Raw genomic sequence first — 14,599 nt, forward strand, 5'->3', positions numbered from 1 at the left:
GTGATGTGCATCTCTGTAATGAGAAGGGGTGTGGTCTAATGACATCAACACCCTATATCGGGTGTGCATAATTATTAGACAACTTCCTTTCCAGTGGCAAAATGGGTCAAAAGAAGGACTTGACAGGCTCAGAAAAGTCAAAAATAGTGAGATATCTTGCAGAGGGATGCAGCACTCTTAAAATTGCAAAGCTTCTGAAGCGTGATCATCGAACAATCAAGCGTTTCATTCAAAATAGTCAACAGGGTCGCAAGAAGCGTGTGGAAAAACCAAGGCGCAAAATAACTGCCCATGAACTGAGAAAAGTCAAGCTTTCTTCTGCCAAGATGCCACTTGCCACCAGTTTGGCCATATTTCAGAGCTGCAACATCACTGGAGTGCCCAAAAGCACAAGGTGTGCAATACTCAGAGACATGGCCAAGGTAAGAAAGGCTGAAAGACGACCACCACTGAACAAGACACACAAGCTGAAACGTCAAGACTGGGCCAAGAAATATCTCTGATTTTTCTAAGGTTTTATGGACTGATGAAATGAGAGTGAGTCTTGATGGGCCAGATGGCTGGATTGGTAAAGGGCAGAGAGCTCCAGTCCGACTCAGACGCCAGCAAGGTGGAGGTGGAGTACTGGTTTGGGCTGGTATCATCAAAGATGAGCTTGTGGGGCCTTTTTGGGTTGAGGATGGAGTCAAGCTCAACTCCCAGTCCTACTGCCAGTTTCTGGAAGACACCTTCTTCAAGCAGTGGTACAGGAAGAAGTCTGCAAGGTAAGAAAAACATGATTTTCATGCAGGACAATGCTCCATCACACGCGTCCAAGTACTCCACAACGTGGCTGGCAAGAAAGGGTATAAAAGAAGAAAATCTAATGACATGGCCTCCTTGTTCACCTGATCTGAACCCCATTGAGAACCTGTGGTCCATCATCAAATGTGAGATTTACAAGGAGGGAAAACAGTACACCTCTCTGAACAGTGTCTGGGAGGCTGTGGTTGCTGCTGCACGCAATGTTGATGGTGAACAGATCAAAACACTGACAGAATCCATGGATGGCAGGCTTTTGAGTGTCCTTGCAAAGAAAGGTGGCTATATTGGTCACAGATTTGTTTTTGTTTTGTTTTTGAATGTCAGAAATGTATATTTGTGAATGTTGAGATGTTATATTGGTTTCACTGGTAAAAATAAATAATTGAAATGGGTATATATTTGTTTTTTGTTAAGTTGCCTAATAATTATGTACAGTAATAGTCACCTGCACACACAGATATCCCCCTAAAATAGCTAAAACTAAAAACAAACTAAAAACTACTTCTAAAAATATTCAGCTTTGATATTAATGAGTTTTTTGGGTTCATTGAGAACATGGTTGTTGTTCAATAATAAAATTAATCCTCAAAAATACAACTTGCCTAATAATTCTGCACTCCCTGTATACCTACTAAACAGCTGTATGAGGTATCTATGGGGTAGATTTATCAAAAGTGGTGTAAAGGAAAACTGGCTTAGTTGCCCATAGCAACCAATGACATTCCATCTTTCATTTTTAAGAGCTCCTTTGGAAAATAAAAGGATTAATCTGATTAGTTGCTATGGACAACTAATCCAGAAGTCCTTTACACCAGTCTTAATAAATCTCCCCCTAGGTGTTTAATGGCTATGGTAAGTGGCCAGCTAGTCTGCTGCTGATCATATCCAGCTTCAGAGATGCCCAGAAAACACTCCTTATTGTCAGAGGAAGTTGCAGTCGGCTGCTCACTTTCCCTGCAGCAGCTAATACTTGGGTAATGTAGTATTATGTTATTGACTTTTATCTTAAAGGACACCATAATGTAGTTGCCAACATTTTCTATGTAGCCCTTATCAGTAATCAAATGTATCTTTCTGGGAAGAAGCTTTGACACGGCAGTCATGCTAAAGTCATGCTGGTTTCAGACATGACTGTCCCTTGTGTAATCTACATGGACAAACATGTACTCTCCATCACTGCTCAGCTATAACATCAAGGGTTGTCTCACACACGGGTTGTCTCACACACGGGTTGTCTCACACACGGGTTGTCTCACACACGGGTTGTCTCAACAGCTGCAGCAACGGGGTCCTAAAGGCAGGCGAATATGAAAGAAGGCCTTTTATTCTTACTGCCAAATTCACTCCTGGCTTTGGCTTCAAAAACTGCATCAACCACATCAGCACATGACTGCTGCAGCCGGCAGTGCAGTAAAGTCTTATTTACACGCGGGTGTAACTGTAGCCATAGTAGCCATAGCGCTGGCTATGGGGTCAGAGGTTCTGGGGACCCAGTCAAGGGCAAAAAAATGTAAACCTTTTTGTGGGGAATAACAATATGGCACCTTTTTTTTTGCTATAATGTGGGTTTTTCGGATATATTGTGCTATTATTCATAGATACCTATAATTTTTGCTATGTATGCTGCTGTTTTAAATTTCTTTACACTAGGTGATGAGGGCTCCATCTTAGTTTGCTATGGGTCACTATGAATTATATCTATGCCCCTGTTCACATTCAGTGTTTGGACAGTGCTTTCCATCATGCCATAATCAGACGCGGGTCAAAGACACAAAACAGGAGCGGATGGTTGCGATTTTCACGCAGCCCCATTCACTTCTATGGGGCCTGCGTTGCGTTAAAAACGCACAATATAGAGCATGCTGCAATTTTTACGCAACGCACAAGTGATGCCTGAAAATCACCGCTCATGTGCACAGCCCCATAGAAATGAATGGGTCCAGATTCAGTGCAGGTGCAATGAGTTAACCTTACACATTGCACCCGTGTGAAAGAGGCCTTAGTGATTCAAGTGATCCTTAACTTGGGCAGTATTTGCATGGCTGCAGCGATCATGTCAACAGAGACTGGATGATGAACCACACACCCATCAGCACTGGGGCAGAGGGGTTTTCAGGGTATGTTCATATAATGTTTTTTATCATGCATTTTAGTACAAAATATGCATGTATTCCACAAAATATATGCAAGAACTGCATGTCATTGATTTTTAGTGGGAAATAATTTATTTCAAATAAACAGTGTAGTCAAGGGGCATATTTAATGACACTTCTTGACTTATGTTTAGCGCATAGTATGTGCCAAATTTTCCAATTTACAATAGTCACGGGAGAATGTACACCAAATACATGTCAAAATACACCTCAAAGTAGACAAGCAAAAATATAACATGCATACAAAATATGCTGCAAAATAGGTGGATTTATGACACTGATTTCTCTTGAGCGTTAATAATGTTCACACCAGCGTTCACAGGTTATGTTCACACGTTTAGATTCATCAACAAATCCGCTGAGATTCCCCATCCAGTGAAAGGGGTATTGCTTATCCCATTCATATGCAGCAGAGAAAAAAATTGCGGAATGAGGACCACGTAATTTTTGAAGATTTCGGAAAAAGATGTGTATTAGCCTCATAGAGGGACTAGGGGACAAAAATTCATGTGGGTCAACTGACGTATCCATGGCAGTAATCAAAGGGTCAGGCTTAGGGCTTGTTCACACTTCAGAGTTTGGGCAGTGATTTACATCAGTGATTTGTGAGCCAAAACCAGGTGCAGGTCAAAACCACAGAACAGGTGCAGATCTTTCCATTATAGCTTATCTCTGAGTAGGCTTCACTTCTGGTTTTGGCTCACAAATCACTGATGGAAATCACTGACCAAACACTGAAGTGTGAACGAGGCCTTAGAGGTGCATACACAACTTAATAAATTCACCACATTTATTCCAGCAGACTTTGCACTAAGTCTTTAGTAAATCAGCCCCCTTGTGTTCTGAAACCATTTTTTCTGCTGTTGGTATTAAAGTATTGTAGCTCTTCTGTGGTTTGGACCAGATGAGATAGTCTTTGTTGTCCATGTGCATCAATGAGCCCTGAGTGGCCATTATCCTGCCTCCAGTTGACTGATTATCCATCTGAGGATTTCCTTATACAATCCTATTACATCATAGCCCTTCACATAGAAGACAAATGTAAGTAAACAACACGTCATACAAATACCTGTTCCCGGGGCTTGGGGTGAGTACTCTGGGGCTTGGGGTGAGTACTCCATATTAATGTTGGTTGCTGGACCTTCTGGAGCTGTACCCGGCTTTCCTTCAACAGACATCTTTAGGAGGTTACTGGGGAAAAAAAGGAATTATTAAAACAGAAGACATTTTTCAAAAGTTTAACTAAGCCATGATGAAATGAAAAATATGACAATTTAGAGGTCTGTAATGGGGAGGAATATAGCAGCCATCGCAATCCTGTAATAAGAATGAAAGTGACATTTATGCTTCCTCCAAATTCAAGTAAATTAGGGACATGGATCAAAGTCATACCTTATTGAGAAAAACTAAAAATCAGCCCATACTAAGGATGCGTTACCTACTTAAGCTACAGGTAAGGATTTTGTAATACTTCTACACACGTATTGTAAGCATTTGTCTAGGAATACTTTTGACTATTTGTACTACTAATCATGTGGACAAGCTGATGTATAGCCAATGCTGGAGGGTTCACTGAGGACTGAGGTTACCCAGGCATGAAGGCACCAGTTTATGCTTAGTGGGGGAAAAGGACAGTAAGACATTGACACTATAAATAGCACCCAAGAAGGAAAAAGGGGGGGAAGGGCTGATATTCTTATCTATAACTGAAGCATGTGCCCTATGACACATGGTTTATTAGGCTATTCCTTCAGATAACAACAAGGAATAACTCAGAGTTTATCTCCACTTCAGTAAGTGATATTAAATGCTTTTGGTATTTGCCTTTATTTATTCTTACTGAGTCAGTCAGGTAATACTATAATGACATCTTTCTCCACCCCTTGAAGTGACCTTCGAAGTTGACCATACACATAAGATAGAAGTAGGTTGATGGCTGAACAAAGGATCGTCTGGTGAATGATAGTTTCACAGACACAGCCATAGACATTTTTGTCTATATTGTCCATTACAGTCGTTCTAACTGTCTATACATGTTCAGTGACACCGGGTGAAGTATGAACAGTCTTTTTGGGAATGCTCTTTTAAAAAAGATCTTTTGTCCACTGTAACGGATCTCCTGGCACCCCGACCGTGTACCTCCATCGATAGATGCTCCTAGTTCTTCCCGAGGACTCCAAGCACTCCACTTGACACCGTACGCACTGCAGACCCCACGAACCGCCGAAGCTTGGTTGAGGTCTCACCGTCTCCTACCCACCCTGGACCTACGACAAAGCTCCAGGCTCCAGTGGGTGAACCTCTCCTACATCCAGAGAGCAGGAACAGCTCTTACAAGAGCTAGTAGTTATGCCAGGGGAGTATAGCAAATCTTCAGCATATAGCAATCCCCCAGTGTCGATCAGTTACCCAAACACCAGCCTCAACTTGGTAAACGGTAAAACAGGAACTCTTTATTTGGACACACAAGCATTGATTTATACACATTTTCCAACAAGGTTACCACCCACAGGGTTTTGTAAAAACAGCCAATAACCACGTACAATACACTCAGACACTCCCACACAGAATCCTCCTGTCTGCCCGTGATACAATTACCTCACACTGGGTTGATGTAATCATCACAGGCAGGAGAGTACACAATAGTCTTCTGTCCTGGAGACAACTGAGACGTAATTCAATTATCTCTCAGGACAAAAGGGACATCGCCAATACACACAGAGAGATAATGGAACAGACCTCACTACTCAATGAATACAATGTTCCACCCTTTTCAATACACATAGACATTTAACATCCCAAAATGGCACGATTTAGACCAGGGGTTCAAGTTAGTCTAAGTCCTTTGTGAACAAGGCTGGTTGATGAGAGGGCCCATAATCCAGGGTCAGGAGGCGGGCAAACAGCCCCCTCCAAAACACTGTGGCGAAGTGGCTTTCGCCACATCCACAAACAACCCTTCTTTGAAAGAAAACCTTTCATCCATCCATGGGATGAAAATTTCAAACAACCAAATTATTTTCAGACGATTATAGTCTGGTATCGGTTGGCCAAAACAATTGCTCCTTGTTGAATTTCTGAAGAGCAATCATTTTCATTGAAAGTACCTATGCCCTTTATGCCTTTTTGATCAACTTTAAGGTCCCTATACACAAGAGTATTGTCAGCTGACAATCTAATGTGTATGAAGAGCTCCTTAATTTTCCCTGAGAGATGATGTTGTGGAAGAGAAAGATCAGGCAAGTCAAATTTCAATTCCTTTTAGAGGTTGTTTGGACGGCACTCCGTGATAAGAGTTCTGGTGCTCAACGGTAAGTCAATCAATCTATAATATATTAGACCGCGGCACATAAATTGAGTAAATGCTTATTTTAATTTTAATTTTTGTTTTCCAACCAGAGAAAATTAGATCAAGGCCAACGTTTCGATCTCATCCCGAGATCTTGATCACGGCCTGAAATAATACAATAACTGTAGTACATACATCAGTATATATATATATATAGAATTTGTATCAAACCTGGATTTATACAAATTAAACATACTATATTAATCGAAAAAAAAAATTTTTTAGGTGGCATATGGCGTAACAAGATAACAATAGTATATTGTGGAGCGCCGATATAATGATTTCATATGCTACAGCACAGTTAGCACCAACCATCCACTGTGGACGCACTTAACATACAGGTATAGAGTTGAGCGAACACCTGGATGTTCGGGTTCGAGAAGTTCGGCCGAACATCCCGGAAATGTTCGGGTTCGGGATCCGAACCCGATCCAAACTTCGTCCCGAACCCGAACCCCATTGAAGTCAATGGGGACCCGAACTTTTCGGCACTAAAAAGGCTGTAAAACAGCCCAGGAAAGAGCTAGAGGGCTGCAAAAGGCAGCAACATGTAGGTAAATCCCCTGCAAACAAATGTGGATAGGGAAATGAATTAAATTAAAAATTAAATAAATAAAAATTAACCAAAATCAATTGGAGAGAGGTTCCATAGCAGAGAATCTGGCTTCCCGTCACCCACCACTGGAACAGTCCATTCTCAGATATTTAGGCCCCGGCACCCAGGCAGAGGAGAGAGGTCCCGTAACAGAGAATCTGTCTTCATGTCAGCAGAGAATTAGTCTGCATGTCATAGCAGAGAATGAGGCTTCACGTCAGCCACCACTGCAACAGTCCATTGGCATATATTTAGGCCCAGCACACACACAGGCAGAGGAGAGAGGTCCCGTAACAGAGGATCTGGCTTCATGTCAGCAGAGAATCAGTCTGCATGTCATAGCAGAGAATCAGGCTTCACGTCAGCCACCACTGCAACAGTCCATTGTCATAAATTTAGGCCCAGCACCCAGGCAGAGGAGAGAGGTCCCGTAACAGACAATCTGGCTTCATGTCAGCAGAGAATTAGTCTGCATGTCATAGCAGAGAATGAGGCTTCACGTCAGCCACCACTGCAACAGTCCATTGGCATATATTTAGGCCTAGCACACAGGCAGAGGAGAGAGGTCCCGTAACAGACAATCTGGCTTCATGTCAGCAGAGAATCAGTCTGCATGTCATAGCAGAGAATGAGGCTTCACGTCACCCACCACTGCAACAGTCCATTGGCATATATTTAGGCCTAGCACACAGGCAGAGCAGAGAGGTCCCGTAACAGACAATCTGGCTTCATGACAGCAGAGAATCAGTCTGCATGTCATAGCAGAGAATGAGGCTTCACGTCACCCACCACTGCAACAGTCCATTGGCATATATTTAGGCCTAGCACACAGGCAGAGCAGAGAGGTCCCGTAACAGACAATCTGGCTTCATGACAGCAGAGAATCAGTCTGCATGTCATAGCAGAGAATGAGGCTTCACGTCACCCACCACTGCAACAGTCCATTGGCATATATTTAGGCCTAGCACACAGGCAGAGCAGAGAGGTCCCGTAACAGACGATCTGGCTTCATGTCAGCAGAGAATCAGTCTGCATGTCATAGCAGAGAATGAGGCTTCACGTCAGCCACCACTGCAACAGTCCATTGGCATATATTTAGGCCCAGCACCCAGGCAGAGGAGGGAGGTCCCGTAACAGAGAATCTGTCTTCATGTCAGCAGAGAATTAGTCTGCATGTCATAGCAGAGAATCAGGCTTCACGTCACCCACCACTGCAACAGTCCATTGGCATATATTTAGGCCCAGCACCCAGGCAGAGGAGAGAGGTCCCGTAACAGAGAATCTGTCTTCATGTCAGCAGAGAATTAGTCTGCATGTCATAGCAGAGAATGAGGCTTCACGTCAGCCACCACTGCAACAGTCCATTGGCATATATTTAGGCCCAGCACACACACAGGCAGAGGAGAGAGGTCCCGTAACAGAGAATCTGTCTTCATGTCAGCAGAGAATTAGTCTGCATGTCATAGCAGAGAATGAGGCTTCACGTCAGCCACCACTGCAACAGTCCATTGGCATATATTTAGGCCCAGCACACACACAGGCAGAGGAGAGAGGTCCCGTAACAGAGAATCTGTCTTCATGTCAGCAGAGAATTAGTCTGCATGTCATAGCAGAGAATGAGGCTTCACGTCAGCCACCACTGCAACAGTCCATTGGCATATATTTAGGCCCAGCACACACACAGGCAGAGGAGAGAGGTCCCGTAACAGAGAATCTGTCTTCATGTCAGCAGAGAATTAGTCTGCATGTCATAGCAGAGAATGAGGCTTCACGTCAGCCACCACTGCAACAGTCCATTGGCATATATTTAGGCCCAGCACACACACAGGCAGAGGAGAGAGGTCCCGTAACAGAGGATCTGGCTTCATGTCAGCAGAGAATCAGTCTGCATGTCATAGCAGAGAATCAGGCTTCACGTCAGCCACCACTGCAACAGTCCATTGGCATATATTTAGGCCTAGCACACAGGCAGAGGAGAGAGGTCCCGTAACAGACAATCTGGCTTCATGTCAGCAGAGAATCAGTCTGCATGTCATAGCAGAGAATGAGGCTTCACGTCAGCCACCACTGCAACAGTCCATTGTCATAAATTTAGGCCCAGCACCCAGGCAGAGGAGGGAGGTCCCGTAACAGACAATCTGGCTTCATGTCAGCAGAGAATTAGTCTGCATGTCATAGCAGAGAATCAGGCTTCATGTCAGCCACCACTGCAACAGTCCATTGGCATATATTTAGGCCTAGCACACAGGCAGAGGAGAGGTTCATTCAACTTTGGGTAGCATCGCAATATAATGGTAAAATGAAAATAAAAATAGGATTGAATGAGGAAGTGCCCTGGAGTCCAATAATATATGGTTATGGGGAGGTAGTTAATGTCTAATCTGGACAAGGGACGGACAGGTCCTGTGGGATCCATGCCTGGTTCATTTTTATGAACGTCAGCTTGTCCACATTGGCTGTAGACAGGCGGCTGCGTTTGTCTGTAATGACGCCCCCTGCCGTGCTGAATACACGTTCAGACAAAACGCTGGCTGCCGGGCAGGCCAGCACCTCCAAGGCATAAAAGGCTAGCTCTGGCCACGTGGACAATTTAGAGACCCAGAAGTTGAATGGGGCCGAACCATCAGTCAGTACGTGGAGGGGTGTGCACACGTACTGTTCCACCATGTTAGTGAAATGTTGCCTCCTGCTAACACGTTGCGTATCAGGTGGTGGTGCAGTTAGCTGTGGCGTGTTGACAAAAGTTCTCTGCCATGCTAACCCTGCCCTCAGAGGAGCTGGCCGTGACACAGCTGCCTTGGCGACCTCTTGCTCCTCCTCTGCCTTGGCCTTGGGCTTCCACTTGTTCCCCTGTGACATTTGGGAATGCTCTCAGTAGCGCGTCTACCAACGTGCGCTTGTACTCGCGCATCTTCCTATCACGCTCCAGTGCAGGAAGTAAGGTGGGCACATTGTCTTTGTAGCGTGGATCCAGCAGGGTGGCAACCCAGTAGTCCGCACAGGTTAAAATGTGGGCAACTCTGCTGTCGTTGCGCAGGCACTGCAGCATGTAGTCGCTCATGTGTGCCAGGCTGCCCAGGGGTAAGGACAAGCTGTCCTCTGTGGGAGGCGTATCGTCATCGTCCTGCCTTTCCCCCCAGCCACGCACCAGTGATGGACCCGAGCTGCGTTGGGTGCCACCCCGCTGTGACCATGCTTCATCCTCATCCTCCTCCACCTCCTCCTCATCCTCGTCCTCCTCGTCCTCCAGTAGTGGGCCCTGGCTGGCCACATTTGTACCTGGCCTCTGCTGTTGCCAAAAACCTCCCTCTGAGTCACTTCGAAGAGACTGGCCTGAAAGTGCTAAAAATGACCCCTCTTCCTCCTCCTCCTCCTCCTCCTGGGCCACCTCCTCTTCCATCATCGCCCTAAGTGTTTTCTCAAGGAGACATAGAAGTGGTATTGTAACGCTGATAACGGTGTCATCGCCACTGGCCATGTTGGTGGAGTACTCGAAACAGCGCAACAGGGCACACAGGTCTCGCATGGAGGCCCAGTCATTGGTGGTGAAGTGGTGCTGTTCTGTAGTGCGACTGACCCGTGCGTGCTGCAGCTGAAACTCCACTATGGCCTGCTGCTGCTCGCACAGTCTGTCCAGCATGTGCAAGGTGGAGTTCCACCTGGTGGGCACGTCGCATATGAGGCGGTGAGCGGGAAGGCCGAAGTTACGCTGTAGCGCAGACAGGCGAGCAGCGGCAGGATGTGAACGCCGGAAGCGCGAACAGACGGCCCGCACTTTATGCAGCAGCTCTGACATGTCGGGGTAGTTGTGAATGAACTTCTGCACCACCAAATTCAGCACATGCGCCAAGCAAGGGATGTGCGTCAAATTGGCTAGTCCCAGAGCTGCAACGAGATTTCGCCCATTATCACACACCACCAGGCCGGGCTTGAGGCTCACCGGCAGCAACCACTCGTCGGTCTGTTGTTCAATACCCCGCCACAACTCCTGTGCGGTGTGGGGCCTGTCCCCCAAACATATGAGTTTCAGAATGGCCTGCTGACGTTTACCCCGGGCTGTGCTGAAGTTGGTGGTGAAGGTGTGTGGCTGACTGGATGAGCAGGTGGAAGAAGAGGAGGAGGAAGCCGAGAAGGAGGAGGTGGCAACAGGAGGCAAAGAATGTTGCCCTGCGATCCTTGGCGGCGGAAGGACGTGCGCCAAACAGCTCTCCGCCTGGGGCCCAGCTGCCACTACATTTACCCAGTGTGCAGTTAGGGAGATATAGCGTCCCTGGCCGTGCTTACTGGTCCACGTATCTGTGGTTAGGTGGACCTTGCTACAGATGGCGTTGCGCAGTGCACACTTGATTTTATCGGATACTTGGTTGTGCAGGGAAGGCACGGCTCTCTTGGAGAAGTAGTGCCGGCTGGGAACAACATACTGTGGGACAGCAAGCGACATGAGCTGTTTGAAGCTGTCTGTGTCCACCAGCCTAAATGACAGCATTTCATAGGCCAGTAGTTTAGAAATGCTGGCATTCAGGGCCAGGGATCGAGGGTGGCTAGGTGGGAATTTACGCTTTCTATCAAATGTTTGTGAGATGGAGAGCTGAACGCTGGCGTGTGACATGGTTGAGACGCTTGGTGACGGAGGTGGTGGTGGTGGTGTTGGTGGTACATCCCCTGTTTGCTGGGCGGCAGGTGCCAACGTTCCTCCAGAGGCGGAGGAAGAGGCCGAGGCGGCAGCAGCAGAATAGGCCGAGGCGGCAGCAGCAGAAGAGGTAGCAGGGGGAGCCTGAGTGACTTCCTTGGTTTTAAGGTGTTTACTCCACTGCAGTTCATGCTTTGCATGCAGGTGCCTGGTCATGCAGGTTGTGCTCAGGTTCAGAACGTTAATGCCTCGCTTCAGGCTCTGATGGCACAGCGTGCAAACCACTCGGGTCTTGTCGTCAGCACATTGTTTGAAGAAGTGCCATGCCAGGGAACTCCTTGAAGCTGCCTTTGGGGTGCTCGGTCCCAGATGGCGGCGGTCAGTAGCAGGCGGAGTCTCTTGGCGGCGGGTGTTCTGCTTTTGCCCACTGCTCCCTCTTTTGCTACGCTGTTGGCTCGGTCTCACCACTGCCTCTTCCTCCGAACTGTGAAAGTCAGTGGCACGACCTTCATTCCATGTGGGGTCTAGGACCTCATCGTCCCCTGCATCGTCTTCCACCCAGTCTTGATCCCTGACCTCCTGTTCAGTCTGCACACTGCAGAAAGACGCAGCAGTTGGCACCTGTGTTTCGTCATCATCAGAGACATGCTGAGGTGGTATTCCCATGTCCTCATCATCAGGAAACATAAGTGGTTGTGCGTCAGTGCATTCTATGTCTTTCACCGCTGGGGAAGGGCTAGGTGGATGCCCTTGGGAAACCCTGCCAGCGGAGTCTTCAAACAGCATAAGAGACTGCTGCATAACTTGAGGCTGAGACAGTTTCCCTGGTATGCATGGGGGTGATGTGACAGACTGATGGGGTTGGTTTTCAGGCGCCATCTGTGCGCTTTCTGCAGAAGACTGGGTGGGAGATAATGTGAACGTGCTGGATCCACTGTCGGCCACCCAATTGACTAATGCCTGTACCTGCTCAGGCCTTACCATCCTTAGAACGGCATTGGGCCCCACCATATATCGCTGTAAATTCTGGCGGCTACTGGGACCTGAGGTAGTTGGTACACTAGGACGTGTGGATGTGGCAGAACGGCCACGTCCTCTCCCAGCACCAGAGGGTCCACTAACACCACCACGACCATGTCCACGTCCGCGTCCCTTACTAGATGTTTTTCTCATTGTTATGGTTCACCACAACAACAAATATATTATTTGGCCCAATGTATTGTATTCAAATTCAGCGGGATATAAATTTGAGGCCTAGTATTTAGGCGCTGGGTGACCGGTATGGATTTAGTGACAGAATTAGACTTGGAAATGCACAGAAGCGTGTGTGTGAAGTTATTCTGAATGACCCTATGTGCACCTTCAATATGATCTACCCTTTTAGGGATAGATTTCAAATAGCTCTGATATAGAAGAAACCACTAAATTATGAAATTGCTAAATTGGGAATTGTATTTCAACCCAGAACAAGAAATGTGCTTTGACGGACACTAAATATCTTGCCCAGCAACAACAGTACAGCGGTAACGAGAGATTTAGCAGGATATAAATTTGAGGCCTAGTATTTAGGCGCTGGGTGACAGGTATGGGTTTAGTGACAGAATTAGACTTGAAAATACACAGTAGCGGGTGTGTGTGAAGTTATTCTGAATGACCCAATGTGCACCTTGAATATTATATACCCTTTTAGGGATAGATTTCAAATAGCTCTGATATAGCAGAAACCACTAAATTATGAAATTGCTAAATTGGGAATTGTATTTCAACCCAGAACAAAAAATGTGCTTTGACGGACACTAAATATCTTGCCCAGCAACAACAGTACAGCGGTAACGAGAGATTTAGCAGGATATAAATTTGAGGCCTAGTATTTAGGCGCTGGGTGACAGGTATGGGTTTAGTGACAGAATTAGACTTGAAAATACACAGTAGCGGGTGTGTGTGAAGTTATTCTGAATGACCCAATGTGCACCTTGAATATTATATACCCTTTTAGGGATAGATTTCGAATAGCTCTGATATAGCAGAAACCACTAAATTATGAAATTGCTAAATTGGGAATTGTACTTCAACCCAGAACATAAAATGTGCTTTGACGGACACTAAATATCTTTCCAAGCAACAACAGTACAGCGGTAACGAGAGATTTAGCAGGATATAAATTTGAGGCCTAGTATTTAGGCGCTGGGTGACAGGTATGGGTTTAGTGACAGAATTAGACTTGGAAATACACAGTAGCGGGTGTGTGTGAAGTTATTCTGAATGACCCAATGTGCACCTTGAATATTATATACCCTTTTAGGGATAGATTTCAAATAGCTCTGATATAGCAGAAACCACTAAATTATGAAATTGCTAAATTGGGAATTGTACTTCAACCCAGAACAAAAAATGTGCTTTGACGGACACTAAATAACTTTCCCAGCTACAACAGGACAGCGGTAACGAGAGATTTAGCGGGATATAAATTTGAGGCCTAGTATTTAGGCGCTGGGTGACAGGTATGGGTTTAGTGACAGAATTAGACTTGGAAATACACAGTAGCGGGTGTGTGTGAAGTTATTCTGAATGACCCTATGTGCACCTTCAATATGATCTACCCTTTTAGGGATAGATTTCAAATAGCTCTGATATAGCAGAAACCACTAAATTATGAAATTGCTAAATTGGGAATTGTATTTCAACCCAGAAGAAAAAATGTGCTTTGACGGACACTAAATAACTTTCCCAGCTACAACAGGACAGCGGTAACGAGAGATTTAGCAGGATATAAATTTGAGGCCTAGTATTTAGGCGCTGGGTGACAGGTATGGGTTTAGTGACAGAATTAGACTTGAAAATACACAGTAGCGGGTGTGTGTGAAGTTATTCTGAATGACCCAATGTGCACCTTGAATATTATATACCCTTTTAGGGATAGATTTCAAATAGCTCTGATATAGCAGAAACCACTAAATTATGAAATTGCTAAATTGGGAATTGTACTTCAACCCAGAACAAAAAATGTGCTTTGACGGACACTAAATATCTTTCCAAGCAACAACAGTACAGCGGTAACGAGAGATTTA

At 45.7% G+C, this 14,599-nt stretch overlaps 1 protein-coding gene across 1 annotated transcript in view; it reads right to left on the minus strand.

Annotated features, from left to right (window-relative positions):
* LOC122945213 (lipopolysaccharide-induced tumor necrosis factor-alpha factor homolog) overlaps positions 1–14,599 on the minus strand; it is a 70,555-nt gene that overhangs the window by 23,687 nt on the left and 32,269 nt on the right. Inside the window, exon 2 of the mRNA XM_044304173.1 lies at positions 4,027–4,148. Coding sequence (XP_044160108.1) covers positions 4,027–4,135 — 109 coding nt within the window. The 5' untranslated portion in view covers positions 4,136–4,148. The remainder of the gene's footprint in view (positions 1–4,026; positions 4,149–14,599) is intronic.

The sequence above is a fragment of the Bufo gargarizans genome, chromosome 8 (assembly GCF_014858855.1).
Source record: "Bufo gargarizans isolate SCDJY-AF-19 chromosome 8, ASM1485885v1, whole genome shotgun sequence".
Classification (NCBI taxonomy): domain Eukaryota; kingdom Metazoa; phylum Chordata; class Amphibia; order Anura; family Bufonidae; genus Bufo; species Bufo gargarizans.